Below are 18,188 nucleotides of genomic sequence, written 5' to 3'. Positions count from 1 at the left end.
TGTAGTTCCGGTTTGGATAAAACCAAAACAAACCTTTTATTTAAATATTTCCTATATTACGGATTTTATTTCCGTTTAGATTTCTATGGCACGGGACACCTTTTTAGGCAGACCTCCTTTATGTTGTTAAAAAGTAAAAACGGCACACGTACATGTAGTCTCGGTCAAACGCACCACCGTGCCGAAAATGACGTCATAATTATAAGGGAATTCCGGAAAAACCTCTATTATTAACCCTCACGTGACTTAATGGCGGATGACAGTAACTACAGCAGATATTCTGCACCAAGTATCTCCGATATTCATTACAGACCGTTTGTTGGGACAGAGTATAAAATCTACAAAAGAAGATGGTTTATTGTGTTTGTTGTCTGTATTGTCAATATGGCAAATGCGTTGGTAATTATTTAAAAAACGGATTTAATACGTAGGCCTACCGTAACACTGTGAAATGGTGACAGCCCAGGTCACGCGACATGTTGTTATCTGATCTACTTTGGGTTGTTTTAAGTTTGTTTTTTTTTTTTTTTTTTTAGTTCAGTAATAGTTATGTTGCACTAGCAATGATAACCTATCTAAAAACATTAACTGGTGTGTTTGTTTTTAGCTACGGTTGCATGACTTAGTTTTTCCTAGCTGGCCTCCTTTTTTCTTTAACATCTTCTTATCTTATATAAGTTAATTTTATAATTATTAGGTCTAATTAAACATACCCAGCTCAATGTAGTGACATAACTATGGTTGTTTATCTGCAAAGTTAATCAAAGGTTTTTTTTAAAGAGAATTGGAACGGGCATTTGATCATGGTGTATACAGTATTAGTCATACGCGACCCATAACGGTTCTCTACTTGCGATTTTGAATTGTCTACGTCTCGTTTTTTGATTGGTTGTTGTATGTGACTGAATTCTGTTTCAAAATGAGGGGGGGGGGGTGTTGGATGGCCGAATGGTTAGCTCGTGTGTGTTGTATCATAAGGTCTGTCATTGAGTTAACTGGCATGGTTTTGATTCAATGGTTGTACGTGACAAGGAGTAGGGTCGCCTGTCCAACCTCATGGGTTTTCTCCAGGTCCTCTAGTTTCGTGTCACTGCTAAAGACCCCTACGCGCAAGAGAAGTATTGAAGTAAAATTGAACTATATGACCTAGTTTGTGTCAACTGGACATTAAACACGTTAAGCACCGAAGCTAAATATGGGCGTATAGTATGTCCGCCTCGAGTTTGAAGGCCATCTTCACTGTGCAAGGAGGTCGAGTAACATAGGCCAAAGTTACTCTCCAGATGAAGAGAAGAGGTCAGATGGGGTTTAACATCCACGCGACACAAACTAGGTCATTTCGGGACTAACATATGGGGGGGGGGGGGGGTGCGGAGGAATTGGAAAAACCTCACGAGGTTTGACAGGCGACCCTACTCCTTGTCAAGTATTAGCGGGAAATCTAAACCACGTTATTTGACAATCTGATTAAAATACAGATCTGTATTTCGTTTCGTTTTTTTATACTTTCGATAGCTCCTACTACACAAAGATCTGACAAATTGTAGTGCGAGGTCATGTCAGCGGTCATGCGAGCGGCTTTTGACCTTATGACGCTAGACATTTGATTAACCAATCAGCGTTGATATTTCTAGTAGGATACCCACAGTTCCGTGCATCGCACGCCAAGAACTCGCTGCAACTGACAGTTTCATTGGCTAATCCCTCACTTCAATCGAAACACAGTTTATACCAGATCCTATTGTAGTAAAGACAAGTAAAATGAAATTTTGAACTATAATAAAACGAAACGAAATAGGATCTGTGTTTTATTCAGACTGCGTCATTTGAATGTGTTAAACCATTCGACGTCAAAAATAAAGATAATACTTTAAGCGATGCAAAAATTTTCTTACAAAAATAAATATTTCAATTATTAAAACATAATTTAAAAAAATTAAACAAATATAAAGCAGCCAAACCATTAATATAAGAATTACTCGTCTATAATACAACTTTCATTTTCACAAAAAAAACAGTTAAATAAACAAATCAAATAAATTAATCAATCAATCAATTATATTTTACAAAGTTTGATTTGTTTCTCTCTGAAGGCAAGTCTGGAACAATAGTTGTTGTTTTTCTCTCAAGTCTCGAACAATAGATGTTGTTTTTCTGTCGGTAGTATTGTATACCTGTTCAGGCGTTGTGTACCTGTTCAGGCGTTGTATACCTTTTCAGGTGTTGTTCAGGTGTTTAATGCTCGTACCACGGAGACAGATCAATTTTTGGAAACTTGCTACAGTCAACTTTAAGATTTCTACAAAATACAAATAAACATACATTTACAACCCTGAATCTATTAATTATATTATCAGAATTACTGTCTGAGTAAAGAAATGAAATGGACCTCCTACTCTTCAGCTCCGACTGGGCTAATGAAAGAAATTTTGCCTGGGCAGCGGAAACAACGGCCTATTGTTATATTACGACTGTCAAGGGATCTTTTACGTACACGTCCATGTATACACGGGACCTCGGTTTTTCGTACCACACAAACAACTAGACTGCTGTCCTTGTAGGTCCCTACGTCCCGTGTCACTGACAAAGGGAAAACCATGCTGGAAAAACCCGATAAACTTTCTCAGCCAATGCAGGGATCGAACACGCGACCTCCAGGCTAGTGAGCCAGCACCTTACCCACTTAGCCACCGTGGCTCCTAAATTGGTCAAACATACATTTATAACCACAGGTAATATTTATCTATTGACGATATTATAAGAATTATCGTCTCGTCTCAACATAATATTTTGGTTATTATGGGACTAACACATGGTTATATTTTTCTGTGGTCTCGTGTGAAATACCCTTATACATACACCGGTCTTTTGCGGAAACTCGTGGAAACCCTGATCGAATTTTCGTTAGCCTGCGATCTTTAGCGGGTTGGAATCCATTTTGTAAAGGATGATTAAACGTAAAACTGGGTAATCGTCACTTAGTTTTTTATCGTACAGATTTTAGTAATGATGATCGAGGCTAGCCTAAAATTCAAAATCTAATATCTCAGTTCATCGTGGAACAATTTGACTGAAATTTTCAGCCAATTCCCTTAACATTATCTATTAACTATTATACGAGAACTACCCACTCTTTATCTAATCTCTCTCTCTCTCTCTCTCTCTCTCTCTCTCTCTCCTGTTTCAAAAGGTCGGCAAACGCCAGATTTTAACACTTTGATTTAAAAAAGATGATTTCTACCTGTAGTAAATAAGAGTAGTCAACCTGCCGATGTTTTGAAGAAAAATTTTTAATTTTTGCTTATTGAATTCCTGTGTGAATCACATGTGATGTACCATCTCTTATCTCGAGACATGCAGGGTCAAGTGATGAGGTTTCTTGATTGCATCTAGATTATAACACTTGTAGTTTTGTGTTGAGAGAGAAAGACAGAGAGATGGTGTTGAACATCCACTCAAAGTCATGTCACAAACTATATCATGTTTGGACTAATATGTATTGGTACATTTTTATTTAAAAAATTCACTTCTTCTTGATGGTCGTTTGCAGTTGGACAAAACCAGAGAAAACCCACAAGGTATTATTAGACATGCATTGTAGGCTCCTTGGACATATGTAGCCATGGTGGCTCATTGAGTAAGAAGTTGGCTCACACCTGGAGGTCCTGTGTTCAATCCCTGCATTGGCCGAGAAAGTTCCCCGTGTACACATAGCCTTGCACATAAAAGATCCCTTGGCAGTTGGAAATCAATACAAGATTAGGTCATAGTGCCGCAGTCTGGGCTAAATTTCCCCTCATAGCACACTATGTTGTCTATTGCCATCTTCATTAGCTCAGTTGGAGCAGAACATTAGGACGTTAAACCCCATTTCATTTCATTTCCTGGACATTTACAAATGTGGAATTGAAATCAAACCCAATCACTCAATGACAGACTGTATTTTGACCGTTCAAGCCCTATACCGCTGTTCAGACCACCTATTGTTTTCCTCCAAATTTAACTTTAAAGAACAGAAATTAAGGTATTAGGTTATGCCATTGTGAAAATAAACATTTTCAATTTTCTCCACATAAAATCACTCTTGTTTGTTTCTGTTTCAAGTTTTTGAACTGAGTTCGTGTTCAAAAAATATAGGAACAGAAGCAAACATAGGTCTTGATGACCTACTCTAGTCTAACAAAATTTGGATCTGCATGCCTGTCCCGTGAGCGTGCATATGCATGAGTTTATACATGTACATGTATCTAACACAAATGTACAGCCTAAATATATACAGGTTGAATAACTCAACAATGACTTCACACAAACACTTAAAGTATTGAAATGACCAAATGTTTGTTTCGGTGAGATGAAGACTGGCAAATATACATCTCTTTTCACTAAATGCATATCTTACTTAAGGCTATTATCCAAATTTGAAAGGATCATTAACATTTAATATACATTTTTTTTCCAGATATGGATTTGCTTTTCACCTATTACAAACATCACTACAGCCTACTTCAATATCAGTGGAATGCAAGTTAATTGGTTATCATTAGTTTACCTAATAGCTTCTATACCATGTGGTTTTACAGCTTCCTGGCTTTTAGATACTTTAGGTTTAAGAATAAGTGTATGTATTCTATTGATCATAATATATATTCATTACTATTAGTAGATTATCAAAAAATAAAAAGAAATCTTGTTTGAAAGAAGGATTTAACAACCAAGTTTTGATAGGGTACAAAAATCTGACCACTTTGTGTTCATCAAAAGGAATTTGATTTATCATACCCAGTAGATATCCTAGTCTATATTATATTGAAAAAGACTAGTAATTAACAATTCTCTTTCTCCATTTTCCCCTTGGCATATATATCATTACCTCAACACCTTGACTAAGTTCGATAATAGTGCGCATTTCGTATAGTTTCATTGCCTCAGTACCTTGACTAAGTTCAATAATCTTTTGGGAGAGTGGTGAAACTGGTGTATATTTTCATTAAATCAAACTCGGATGAAATTGACTAAACTCGATCATGAGCAATTTGTTTGATCAAGACTTTGGAGCTCGACAATTTAGATTCTAATTGAGTGAGAATGGTGAAACTTGCCATATATCATTTCATAGATACCTTGACTAGGTTCAATAATGCACATTTCCTATTGTTTCATTACAACGATACCTTGACAAAGTTTAATAATGAACATTTTCTGCGTCAATGATTTGATTGAGAGTGGTGAAATTTGGAGTATAGTTTCTGTACACCAATACTGTGACTAAGTTTGATGATGAGAATTTTCTGCTCAGATAAGCAAAATGATCGATGCTTTATAAAAAGATAAATATTTAATTAAAAAATGTGTGTCATCTAATTGCCTTTTCGATTTAGCGGGGAGACATTAGCCTCATTGTTGGCTCGTTTCTACAATTTTGTTAAATAAATATAAGTTTCTATTCAGTATATGTCCCCATACGAATAAATAGATTTATTTATTATGTGTTTATTTTTTATTCCAGATAATTTTGGCGGCATGGTTGAATGTTACAGGGGCTTTATTACGATCTCTCACCACATATACATTTATTCCGTCAGATATGAAATATCCTGTTTTATTAACTGGTCAACTTATAGCTGCTTGTGCTCAACCATTTATTATGTTCTGTCCTACAAAGCTTGCAGCAGTATGGTTCCCAGGATCACAGAGAGCCACAGCTAACACTATAGCCTCAATGGGTATGTTTGGTTTTGCTTAAATATATGCTTATATGATGGTATTATTAGGGTTCCAGCTGCCTTGACGATAAGCCTGTTATAATTGTGTTTTCTTTATTTTATTCTCCTTCTTCATCTAAATGTAACCCATCGTTTTCTTGGAAACTATTGTATATTTCTGCGGTTATCTCAAACAATAGAAAAAGGTAACCCAACCAAATTTTCTCAAAATGTGAGAGAGAGAGAGAGAGAGAGAAATGGGGTTTAACGTCCACTCGACACAGACTAGGTTATTTCGGGACTAATTCTCAAAATGTACACCAGATATACCGGTATAAAATTCTGTGGAATACAATCACTGGTTATTACTAAGTAACATTTCAGTAAAGACCAGAGAAGCCTGTTGTTTAAATACATGGTAAACAAATATAAAGGATGCTGACAACCAAAACTTGATGTCAGCTGGTTACCCACAAATAAATGCAGATCTTTCTCATTATAGTCTTACACTTTGTTTTCTGTTTTACACCTTTTGCAAAGCAGTTTTTGTTAATATTTGGTCTATAATTGAAGAACATGATTTCAATTTATATTTACTTCCAGAAAATTCTTGTTCTTCATTTCTTGTCATTCTAATTTTTTTATTATTTAATTTCTTTGAATTATTTTACAGCCAATCCCCTAGGAATATTATTAGCCAATATAATGTCACCAAAAATTGTTCAAACTAAAGCAGATATGCCATTAATGGTAAGTATATTTTCATGGGATAGTCCTTAATTCTTGTTACCAGTATCACTCTACTGATCAGCTATCATCCAGCCCAGCTGACGACTGGAAATTTATACTACCAGTAAGAGTTGATAGGCTTTGATCCAGATTTAGTGTTTTTAGCATTTTATCTGTTCAAAAATGTATTGCTTGTAAAAATAAATTATGGAAACTTCAATGGTAACATAAAAATTAATTTTCCATATAAATACGAACATCAATTTCAAAGACATGGCACATATACAGGGTTCCCGCGGTCCTTGAAAATCCTTGAATATCCTTAAATTTAAAATTTCATTTTCAAGGTCTTGAATATCCTTGAATTTCGCGGAAATAGGAAAATATCCTTGAATTTCAGTTGAGATCCTTAATTTTGTTTCAAATGTCTTCAATTCCTTTTAAATATGAGATTATAACGATAGTTGGTAATGTTTTGATTATTTTTAAGATGAAAAATTGTAACTTTAGGCTAAAAAATGTCCTTGAAAATCCTTGAATTTGACGTATATTTATCCTTGAATATCCTTGAAAAAATGTTTGACGAAGCCGCGGGAACCCTGATATATGTATCTGATTGATCTTCAATGGTCGATATTAATCTATCAATATATCGTAATAATAAGTCTATCCGGATTGCTATGTCAGTGCCATCTGTGCATATTTACTTACCCTACTTCATTGTGATAAGTAAACGTCTGCATGTTGCATTCCCTGTAATTTCACTTATAAAATATTGGGCAGACAATCACAGGTGACACAGTTTGGTTCATCTTTTATTGTTTTGGAGTTTTACCTGTCCAGAAATATATATCTACATGTATATAAATGTCTATTAATTTTGAAGCTATGGGTCTGTACAGGTATAAGTGGTCTAGGTGCCATCATTGCTACATTTGGTGTGTGTAGTTCAGGACCACCTACTCCACCCAGTGCTAGTGCAGCAGAAGTATCAGAGCCTTTCTTCTCAGGGCTCAAAAAGGTAGGAAACAATTATGGAGGAGTTTGTATGAACAAACTGGTATGTGAACACAAACTGTTACACTATACTTTTACATACTGTATACAGCCACATTGAAATGTAGTTTACTTTGGAATATCTTGAACTTTTTTTTTCAATAATTTAATAGTGACATAATAAATTACATCCTTTTTCAAATTTTATAATTATTATTAATTTTACTGTTTTTAATGATTAGATATCCTCACTCAATCATTCAGTCATAGTTCCTGTCATTTTCAATGTACTCGCTTGATCAAGTAAAACTGAACATAACTGTACTACTAGTTGCTGTACACAGTGCTAACATTGTATGCATTTGAGATGATTCTATTCAATCAGTTGCAAAGCTGATCAATACTTAGCATTAGAGAATGTTTGTTTGAATAATTTTTGTCTTTCCATTCAAACAAACTGGGCTGAGTTTTTGGTATGCAATTAATATTTCTGAACTTATCTTGGAAACAGTTCAGAATGACTTTATGAATGTACACACATCAGTCTATTAAAATAGTTGAGAGTATTCCTCAATAGTAAACTTATGGTTGAATAAATTGTGTACTTCATTGGAAATAAATCTGACTTAGTTTTTGGTATTCATTTGCTTTTCAATATTATTGCTCAGAAATATTACCCTGTTAATAGATAAATGAATTTACCATATGCTAATTAACAATACATGATACTGGTACACAACCAGAATTCGGTTCTTGACTGTACTACAGAGTCTGTACCAACCAGAACATATCCAAGGTTCTCTTGTTATAATTAAAATGATAAAATGTTGGGTTTTTTTCAGCTTTTAAAGGTAAAATCTTATTGGTTACTTTGGACAGTCTTTGGTGCAGGATTAGCAATATTTTCTGCCAATACAACTTTCATAGAACAGATTTTGTGCCCAAGAGATTACAAAAATGTAAGTTCATTTTGTATTTGTCCATCTTAAAACAGTCTGATTGAAATACAGATCTGTATTTCGTTTTGTTTTTGTATACTTTCAGTGGCCTCCACAACATATAGATCTGACCGGTTGTAGTGGGAGGTCGCATCAGGGGTCATGTACGTGGCTTTTGACCCTACATGTATGATGTCAGACGTTTGATTAACCAATGTTTTAAGTGGGTGTTTGGAAATACAACTTTTGCTTTGTCTTTGCATCGAATGTCTACTCACAATTCCATGCACCGCATGCCAAGAACCCACCCCAACAGATCATTTGATAGGCTAATCCCACACATAACCCAGAACGCAAGTTATATAACGACTTTTCCAGATCCTAATGTAGTGAAGACAAATAAAAAAAAATTTTGAACTCTAAAAAATAGGATCAGTGTTTTAATTAAATTGATCTAAGAAGGTGTGGTCATTAAAGATCTGTTGGACTTTGAAGATAAAGTATTCAAAATACTTGGGGTTTTTTATTATTTTCTTGCCAAAATTGATAATGCCTCATTTAATTTTATCTGATATCTTTCATCCATCTGTCTTGTTTTGCTAGAGGAATAAATGAATAGTCACATCTTCAATGATTGTCCGCTCAGTTGTTGCCCCTTATCCAAAATCTTAACAACCACTCTTCAAAATGTTCCTGGTGGTTGTATATTCATTGTCTAGCGATATCATATTTTGTGTCTTGTAAATAAATCACTATGTGACGGCATTTATGGACAGCTTGGACAATCTTGCTTCTGTGGCATGCAACCGATCTTTCAAAATTTTGAGAACCAGTTGGATTAATTTAGTATAATTTCACATGAGAATGGACACTGCAATAGATTAACCTAAAAACAATGTGTCAGATTTACTTAATTTCCATGGAGTATTTAAGCATAGTTATTAACATCAGTGGATAGCATGAATACTAAAAGGTAACTGAATGTGTGTGAGATTATTAAATAACAGATGAAAGGATACTTGTTTCAAAAATAACAGTAACTAGTCATGTCTAAACCATTGACTTGTATAATACAAATGAATAAGATAACGCAACAAATAAAATACACATTGTTCATGACACTAAATAAAAGTATAATATTGCTTAAACAAAAATTTTGACAAATTGCATTATAACGATGTTAGAAAAAGATGGTGTGACGTCATACACACTTGATCTGGGCAACTTCCAGCGGTACAGATGCTGGTACAGGCCTGCGTTACATTGGATGATATTTCTATTTCTAAACAAAAACAGTTGATTAAAATGGTTCGTCAATTGTACCACTGGAAGTTGCCCGGATCAAGAGCATGTGACGTCATCGCCATTATTTTCTAAGATCGCTATAGCATGGAAGACAAAACTGCTTGTGTGTAGATGTTTCATTGCCTGGCAACCCTTTTTTTCCTAGTCTTTTTCAGGTCTTTGTGGAGCACTAATGATTGCTGTCGGGGCTGTTGGAGGAGCTGTAGCTGGACTGTTTGTTGATAAAACAAAGCTATTTGAAGAAGTTATTAAAATGAGCCTTGGCTTAGCTACATTATTTGGAATATTCTTTACATTGGTCAGTTGCTTGAACTTGCTATAGCACATAAACTCCCATCACAGACCCAACAGTAGGGTAGAAAATAAAGACCCCATTATTTCTATGTTAATGTAATTTGTACAATCTACTTGGGTCCTCACTTTCAGTATTGTGCTTCAGACATATCCTAAGAAAATAAAGAAATTGAGGACTTAAGCACCATTTTTGTTTTTTTTTGTGGGGGGGGCGGCTGATTAGGAAGTGATGATCGGTTGACTATGTTTTTTGTAGTCATATTAAGGTACACTGTTGATGTATAAGCAGGATGGTCAAAAAACCTCAAATGAAATAAACAAATATTATACTGGAAATGTTGCACATCTTGCTCAAAAGTAAAATAAATAAAAATTATATTAGAAAGGCTTATCATCTTGCTAGTGTACTCGCACTTTTGGTTCTCCGCATCAGTTCCCTTATAGAGAGCTATGGTGGCTCAGTGAGTAAGGTGCTGGCTAACTAACTAACTGGTGTTGGCTGAAAAAGTTCCTCAGGATTCTTCACCGAGGTCCCATGTACACGTTGGCAAGTAGAAGAATCCTGATAATTCTAATAATTACTGTTAAGATTTTTGCTCAGTTTTGGCCCTTGATCACTTTGTAAAATCTTGTGGATGCTCTAAAAATTTATACACAGAGTTTATATTTATAAGATGAAAAATAAGTTTCTGTATACTTTTGTTTTATAATTTGTCATTTTCAGCTGCTCTTATTTATTAATTAACACCAATTATGATAAGGCTTGAGATGTCATGATAATGTCTCTAGTATGCCTCTATTATCAGAAACTAATAACTTTTAACCTTAATTGTCCCCCGCCTTTCGAAGAAAGCAGGGGATTATTAAAATGAGTTCGTCTGTCTGTCTGTCCGTCTGTCTGTCTGTTTGTCACACTGTTTGGGACACAATAACTTTACTTCTAATTGAGCTAGAATGTTCAAACTTGGCGTAAGTGTGTATTAGGTTGATGTCTTGATGGAGTTCGAAGATGAGCATTTTCTGCTTAGCGTAAGCAGAGGTATTCAATTTGATTGGTTGATGCTTTGGAACACGATAACTTTAGTTCTGATTAAGTGAGAGTGATGAAATTTGGATATAGTTTGGTGTATTTTCTGCTCAGGGTAAGCAGAGCGATAAGCAATTTGATTAACTCTCCTTCAAATTGAGGTAGAGTGTTCAATCTTGGTGTAGGCGTTGACTGGGTGAATGCCTTGATGGAGTTCAAAGAGGACCATTTTCTGCTTAGGGTAAGCAGAGATTAGGAATTTGATTGGTTGATCCTTTTGGACACGATAGCTTTGGTTCTAGTTAAGTGAGAGTGATGAAATCTCATCTATAGTTTAATTATATCAATACCTTGACTAAGTTTGCTGATGAGCATTTTCTGCTTAGGGTAAGCAGAGTGATAAGCAATTTAATTGGTTGAGACTTTGGAGCTTCTAAGCAACTTTGTTTCTAATTGGGTGATAGTGGTGAGATTTTGTGTATAGTTTTATTACATCAATACCTTAACTAAGTTCGGTACTGAGCTTTTTCTGCTTAGGCAAAGTAGAGACTTCAATCTGATTGATCTAGACTTTGGAACACAATACGTGTAACTCTCATTCTAATTGAGGTAAAATGTTCAAAATTGGTATAGGTGTCTATTATGTAATGCCTTGAGATAATTCGTCCATGCGCATTTTCCACTAGGGCTAAGCAGAGATGAGCAATTTGATTTGTTGAGGCTTTGGAACACGATAACTTTGGTTCTAATTGGGTGAGAACAATGAAACTTTGAGTATAGATTCATTATATCAATACATTGACTCAGTTCAATGATGAGAATTTTCTGCTTAGGCTAAGTAGCGATAAGCAATTTGATTGGTCAAGACTTTGGAACATAACAATTCTGCTTTTAATTTTGGTATAGATGTTCATTAGGTGAATGTCTTGTCTGAGTTCAATGATTAATATATCCCATTAAAGCTAAGCAATTTCTTTGGTCGATGCTTTGGGACAAGATAACTTTGACGCTAACTTCAAAATCTGAGTTTGATAGTGAACATTTTACGCTTAGACTAAGCATAGATAATCAGTTAGATTACTCAATACTTTTGAAAAAGATAAATGTGCAATTAATTACTCTGTGTCTGGTTTTTTTTGGTTTTTTTTTTAATTTCGGCGGGGGACATCAGCCTCACTGTTAGCTTCTTTTCTTTTAGATCAGTAGAATACGAGGTCATCCAATTTTAACAGCTATATCAATATCTGGATTTGGATTTTTTGGTTTTGCTTTATATCCTATATCAATGGAATTAGCTGTTGAAATAACATATCCAGTAGCAGAAGCAACAAGTTCTGGTTTTCTCTTTATTTCAGGGTAAGTTATTGTGTTATAGCCACATTGTTGTAATAAGACAAACTATGAAAAGGGTTCATGAAATACTTCTGTCCATCACACATCCAAGACTTTCATTTCATGTTTTCTGGTATTATCCCTTAACTGGTCATTGTCGACTATAGTCACCACAACGTTATGCAGCTAAGTGGTCACGGTCGACTAAAGTCGACCACAGCAAGAACCTTTTTTATAAGCCGCATTTGAGTATTTAGTTTTGTATTTAATTGATATGACCACGCATGCGTGTCAGACAGGAACTTGTCTTGTCAAGGGCATTAAGAAAAACATGTCTTTGTTCAACATGTTTTGACGAAAAACGTAATTTAACGGTGTCGGGAACGTTAAAGACGCTCAAAGTGGTTGAAATACTTATGAATTATTCCGAATCGGATTATATCGATGACACCGATTCAGAACACAATATTTCTGATGAAAATGATTTAGAATGATTTGCAAATTATAGATCAACTTATCCCCAGCAACTTTTTTATTGGTGTCAAAAGTCTATCACTTATAATTATTTGGCAGAAGTCGATTGAAATAGGCATACAAAATATTTCACATCAGCCTTTATTTAGCCTGACCACTTGATGTCATAACGTCAAAATGACGTCGACCGGTTAAGGGTTAAATAGTTTTAATAATTCTGGTCTGGCGTGTATTTATTTATTACTGAATATTTTGTCTTTAAGCCTCATTGTGTCTTTAGGTATGTTGATTTAAACTTGCTGACTGTATCACATATTATTATGGCAAATATTTTTTATTAATAGGCAAATACAAGGTGTTATTTACATGTTAGTGGCACAGTATTTAGCTCAACCATTACCAGCAAATGAGGTTATATTACCAAATGCATGTAGAACCAATGGTACTAGTGGCAGTGATATCAGTCAAGATTGGACAGGTAATCAGGTCTATCTATATTTAACTTATACTAGTTCTACTGGTAACAAAATGTGCACATATATGATTCCTAAAGTGATTATGATCAAATTAAACGGATTATATGTTTCCAGAGACTTTTATTACACCCCACATTACTGGGGACTGAATGAATTCTAATGTTGTTTCGTTCAATTTCATTTTGTTTATTTTCTTGTTTCACCCCGTTTCTTGTTTTATCTTGTTGCTTAGTTCTTAGATACTCTCATTAGAATACAGACTGAAAAATAATTTATATGACTGACCAATTTAGTTTTTTTTTCTATTTTTCAGTGCCAAATTTATTTTTTAATGCCTTAGCAGCGTTAGGTACAGTTATACTTATTGTCTTCTTCCATCCCCATTATCGAAGAATGAGAGCCGAAGATGTAGCCAAGGCAGAGTCCATTTTAAATTATGATTCCACAGATTCATCACATTCAGGAGCATCCAACAGAACACCCCCAATGTCATAGCATATGGAGTATTATTTTTCTATAATACTCTTGTACCAACTGTCTTTCATTTTATTAAATTTTGATGATAATTTCTATTTTGTCTAAACACAAATTTTATAATTAGTTCAATCCTTTTGAGGCTGGTTGAAAAAGAATGGTGCTGCTTAAGATTTGTAAGTTCACTTACAAACTGGATTGGGGATCAGTCTGCATGCTGATGCTAGCTTTAAAGAAACTTAAATGACTTATTGCCAACTGATAGTCCCATGCTTGTTTCTTACGATTCTGTATCCCCTATGTCTGTATCTAAATACAGATGCTTAAATTTGTGAGCACTGTTACTCTTCTGTAGCAAAAAGGTGGGTGGGGGGGGGGGTTGTATGTGCCATTAGGGACCTAAATTGAATCACCATACCGATCATCAGTTTTTTAAGACTATCTACCAATCAAAGGCGGTAGGACATTGCATGAACAAATGTGCTGCATGCCATATAGCTTACATGAAAAGATTGCATTTATTGCCCATTATTGGTACACAATATGACAAAGGTCTGTGTACGGTCTCAGGTATATACTCATTAGTTTGTTTTACCTTAATATGAATGCATTTATAATAAAGAAATGAAATGAAATGGGGTTTAACGTCCTACTGTTCTACTCCAACTGGGCTAATGAAGCCGGCCATTCGTCATACAGTGTGCTATGAGGGAAATTTTGTCTGAGCAGCGGCACTATGGCCTACTCTTATATCGAATTCCAACTGCCGAGGGATCTTTTACATGAATGCCAATGTATACATGGGACTACAGTTTTTTGCCCCATCCAAACAACTAGACATTAACTTATCCAGACCATAATCAACTCTCAATGTCATCGCTAGCCTGCGATATTTACTGGATTAGGATCCGATCTGCTGCTCAACGCACATTCATGATTAAATCAAAAAATGGATAATCGAGACTATGTTTGTTATCGTACTGACTTTAGTGATGATCGAGGCTAGGCCCAAAATTCAATCTCTTAATTCTCGGTTTAGAGCGGATCGATTTGACTGAAATTTTCAGTAAATTTCCTTTACATTATTAAGTTTATAACTATTATGATGAGATCTGCCAGCTCTTTATCTCATTTCCCATAATGTATCTTGTATTTGCATACTATTATGCCGCCTACAAAATGCTGTCACCATGCGATACGTGAGGGGTGCCTGTTCTGATCTGGTCAGTTTAAATTGCTCGATTCCTGCCCGTAGCCAGAACCATGAGGCAAGCGAGATTTCGAGAGGGGCAACTAAATATCGATAATGATACTGTGGGTTCAGAAAATTTATGAGCTTGCTACCCAGCTTAGATGTTGAAAATTATAGATCACGCGAGACCACTCTATTCAAAAACCTTGCTGCAAACAAAAATAAACCTGTGGCAGCCAGGAAGACACTACCACATTTTTCAAGAACAAAAGAGATTTTTCGTAGAATCAAGGACCATAATTCAGGAATTATGATCCGATATGCAAGCAGGGACCAAGATCTTTGGGTTATAAAGATATATTTCAAGTTTCATCAAAATCGGATCAAAATTGTGATTTCTAAAGGGTCCACAACCTTGATATACCATATATTTACGCTGTTTGCATACGAGGGGCGGCCATTTGTCTGGCGGTTTTGTTCCAATTTTCACTAAATTCGAACTCAGCCGTTATTAGGGTATAACAGTGATATTTTCAAACGTTTTTTTTTTCAATCAGATAAAAATTGTGACCTAGAGGAACCACTAGCTAAAAACGCGATTTTTCATACAATCGGGGGCCATAATTCTGGAAGTTACGATTCGATATGCGTAAATATCGTAAGGGACCAAGATCTTTTGGTTATAAACATTCATTTCAAGTTTCATCAAAATCAGATGAAAATTGTGACCTCTAGAGTGTCCACAAGCTAAAAACGTGATTTTTCGTACAATCAGGGACCGTAATCCATGAAGTTATGGTTTGATTTATGCCAATATCGAAAGGAACCAAGATCTTTGGGTAGTAGACCTATATTTTAAGTTTCGTCAAAATCGAATAAACTTGTGACCTGTAGAGTGTCCACAAATTGTGGACGGCCATCCGGACGGACAGGGACGACGACAATATACGTCCACATGAAAATGTGGGCGTATAAAAAGTTATCATTAGATCTACGTCCACTTATAAATTGATTTTCTGTTCTATTCCCGGGTTATTAGAAACACTCTTGCTGCATATTCCTGAAACAATGGCCCGAGAAATCCCTCTCTAGCCATTGCTACACCGAGAGAGAGAGAGAGAGAGATGAGGTTTAATGTCCACTCGACACAAACTAGGTCATTTCGGGACTAACACACGGTTCATTCTTGTTTCAATAATTTGATTGCGCGTAGGGGTCTTTAGCAGTGGGAGGAAACCGGAGCACCCGGAGAAAACCCACGAGGTTGGACAGGCGACCCCACTCCTTGACAAGTACAACCAGGGAATCGAAACCCCGCCAGTTAACTCAATGACAGACCGTATGATACAGCGCCCGTGTGCTAACCATTCGGCCATTCACCCCCCCCCCCCCCCCAAGCTACACTAAAAACTTGAGCTTTTTACGGAGCGTGACCGTTCTCAGCGTCCAATCAAATCTCTCTTAGTATTAGTAGGGCCTATAGTAAAATAAACTGCCGCATAAAGGGGGTGACCTCCGATCAGGCGCGTAGCCAGCCTACTTGCTGTGGAGGGGCAGTGATCTTTTTAGGGGGGGGGGGGTCTCTCCCCCAAGACGAAGGTGGGTACCTCTGTTCTCCCTCGCAACATTTAGAAAATTGGACGAACGCAACCGTGTTTTCCAGCCCAGAAAATCGTTCTCTGAAAAATGAACATAGTGACAAGACGGGCCCACACAACAGTGGGCCATTGGGCAAGTCAGTACGAAATATATGTCAGAGCGTAACCAATAAAATGTAATATATAAATAACTCCCAAAATCAATACTCCACATGATGATCCGTGACTGCTGTCTATTACAAACAGTAGGTATTTTAGGACTATTCTCGGCACTGCTTGCCCCCGGCTGGCAACGGAGTTGCCTCCGATATAAATTCTATAAACGTGAATGTTTGTACCAATTATTACTGCCTACCTAGGTCTATTCGATAATATTTATCCATTTTTGTGAAGAAAATCCATGAATTATTTATTTTATTAAAAAAACACATGTATATCTATTCGAAACTATGGACATCCAAAACTGGAAATGTATCGTCATCACCCCTACTCGGATCATGTAGGCTAGTCTTGCTCAATGAATGATGCATTTGCAGGGAATGTAAAAAGAGCTCATTACCGAGCTATTGTGTGGTGTTCACTGGAACATGGTAATCCATCGAACTTGATCCGTAACTGTATTGCTGGGTGAAGGATACTAAATTGAGAACGGTCTGGCATGTGGCCCATCAGAGGCGAATGCAATCTGAGTGACACCCCAAGTAGTACACTTGCTTATAGCTGCACTGGGGATGGCTTAGAACGTACAGTGTTCTGCGCCTATGCTGTCGCAGGTTGCAACCAGACACTCGACTAAAGGATTAAGCTGAATATTTCCTAGTTTTGTGGGGTTTGTTTTCGTATTTTGTCCCCTTTTTTTCAGGGCCATTCCATGTGGCCATGGATCTTCTGATAGGCATGTATGTGGTGTTATCGTATCACTGAAATGCTCCTATGTTCAGAAATATACTAAGCAACAAAAGAAACGTCAGGTTTGTATGTTACTCTGAATAGACGCATTGTATAAAACTTGCCAAATGTTTTTATTGTATATTTGTGACCACATCCCCAACTTTACCAGAGCAATATAAGGCTCCTTCCCAAACATAGAATTGAACCCAGGAAATGTTCTCAAAAACGCAACCTGACTTCTGAGATGGTAATGTGTTCTCCATGATTTTCATGTAGCTCATGCTACACGTGCTGTTCACAGTACAACGTCAGCAGCATGCCACGATTCACGACAGCTCAGCTCAGAGGAACCAGGCGCTTGGAATACTCGACGCTGGCTACACTGCCCAAGCCGTTGCCAATCAATTCCAGGTCAATGTTCAGACCATCTACAGACTTCAGCAACGCTTTCAGGCCACCAACACCACCGGATGATCGTACCGAACTGGTACACCAAGGGTTACAACAACGCGACAAGACCGCCATGTTGTGCGAGAGCACGTGCAGAATCCCTTCACACGGACATCTGAGACAGCACCTCAAACAGTGGGAACACACGGAAGACCCATCAGTACCGATACAGTGCGCCGACGTCTCACCAGAGAGAATATCCATTACCGTAGACCTTACCGTGGGCCGACCTTCACCCCTCGCCATCGACGCGAACGTCTACAGTTGGCCCACGAAACCAGAACTGGTGACACAGGCAATGGAGAACTGT

The 18,188-nt window shown here is 36.6% G+C and overlaps 1 protein-coding gene across 1 annotated transcript; it reads left to right on the top strand.

Annotated features, from left to right (window-relative positions):
• Positions 1–231: 231 nt before the first annotated feature.
• Positions 232–14,339, top strand: LOC126815596 (solute carrier family 49 member A3). The gene is made up of 10 exons (XM_050541312.2): positions 232–399; positions 4,460–4,618; positions 5,507–5,723; positions 6,376–6,452; positions 7,318–7,452; positions 8,270–8,386; positions 9,816–9,968; positions 12,190–12,347; positions 13,142–13,275; positions 13,587–14,339. The coding sequence occupies exons 1-10, from the start codon at positions 250–252 to the stop codon at positions 13,766–13,768; spliced, it is 1,482 nt and encodes a 493-aa protein (XP_050397269.1). The 5' UTR covers positions 232–249; the 3' UTR covers positions 13,769–14,339.
• The last annotated feature ends 3,849 nt before the right edge of the window (positions 14,340–18,188 follow it).

This window comes from Patella vulgata, chromosome 3 (genome assembly GCF_932274485.2).
Source record: "Patella vulgata chromosome 3, xgPatVulg1.2, whole genome shotgun sequence".
Classification (NCBI taxonomy): Eukaryota; Metazoa; Mollusca; class Gastropoda; family Patellidae; genus Patella; species Patella vulgata.
The sequence above is the reverse complement of the archived record's forward strand: the minus strand, read 5'-3'. Positions and strand labels throughout refer to the sequence as shown.

Excerpts from the sequence above, each read along its gene's own strand:
- LOC126815596 (XM_050541312.2), top strand. The coding sequence starts at position 250 with ATGGCGGATGACAGTAACTACAGCAGATATTCTGCACCAAGTATCTCC. Across the intron at positions 6,453-7,317 it reads AAGCAGATATGCCATTAATG|CTATGGGTCTGTACAGGTAT; the intron begins GTAAGTATATTT and ends TTAATTTTGAAG. Across the intron at positions 7,453-8,269 it reads TCTTCTCAGGGCTCAAAAAG|CTTTTAAAGGTAAAATCTTA; the intron begins GTAGGAAACAAT and ends GGTTTTTTTCAG.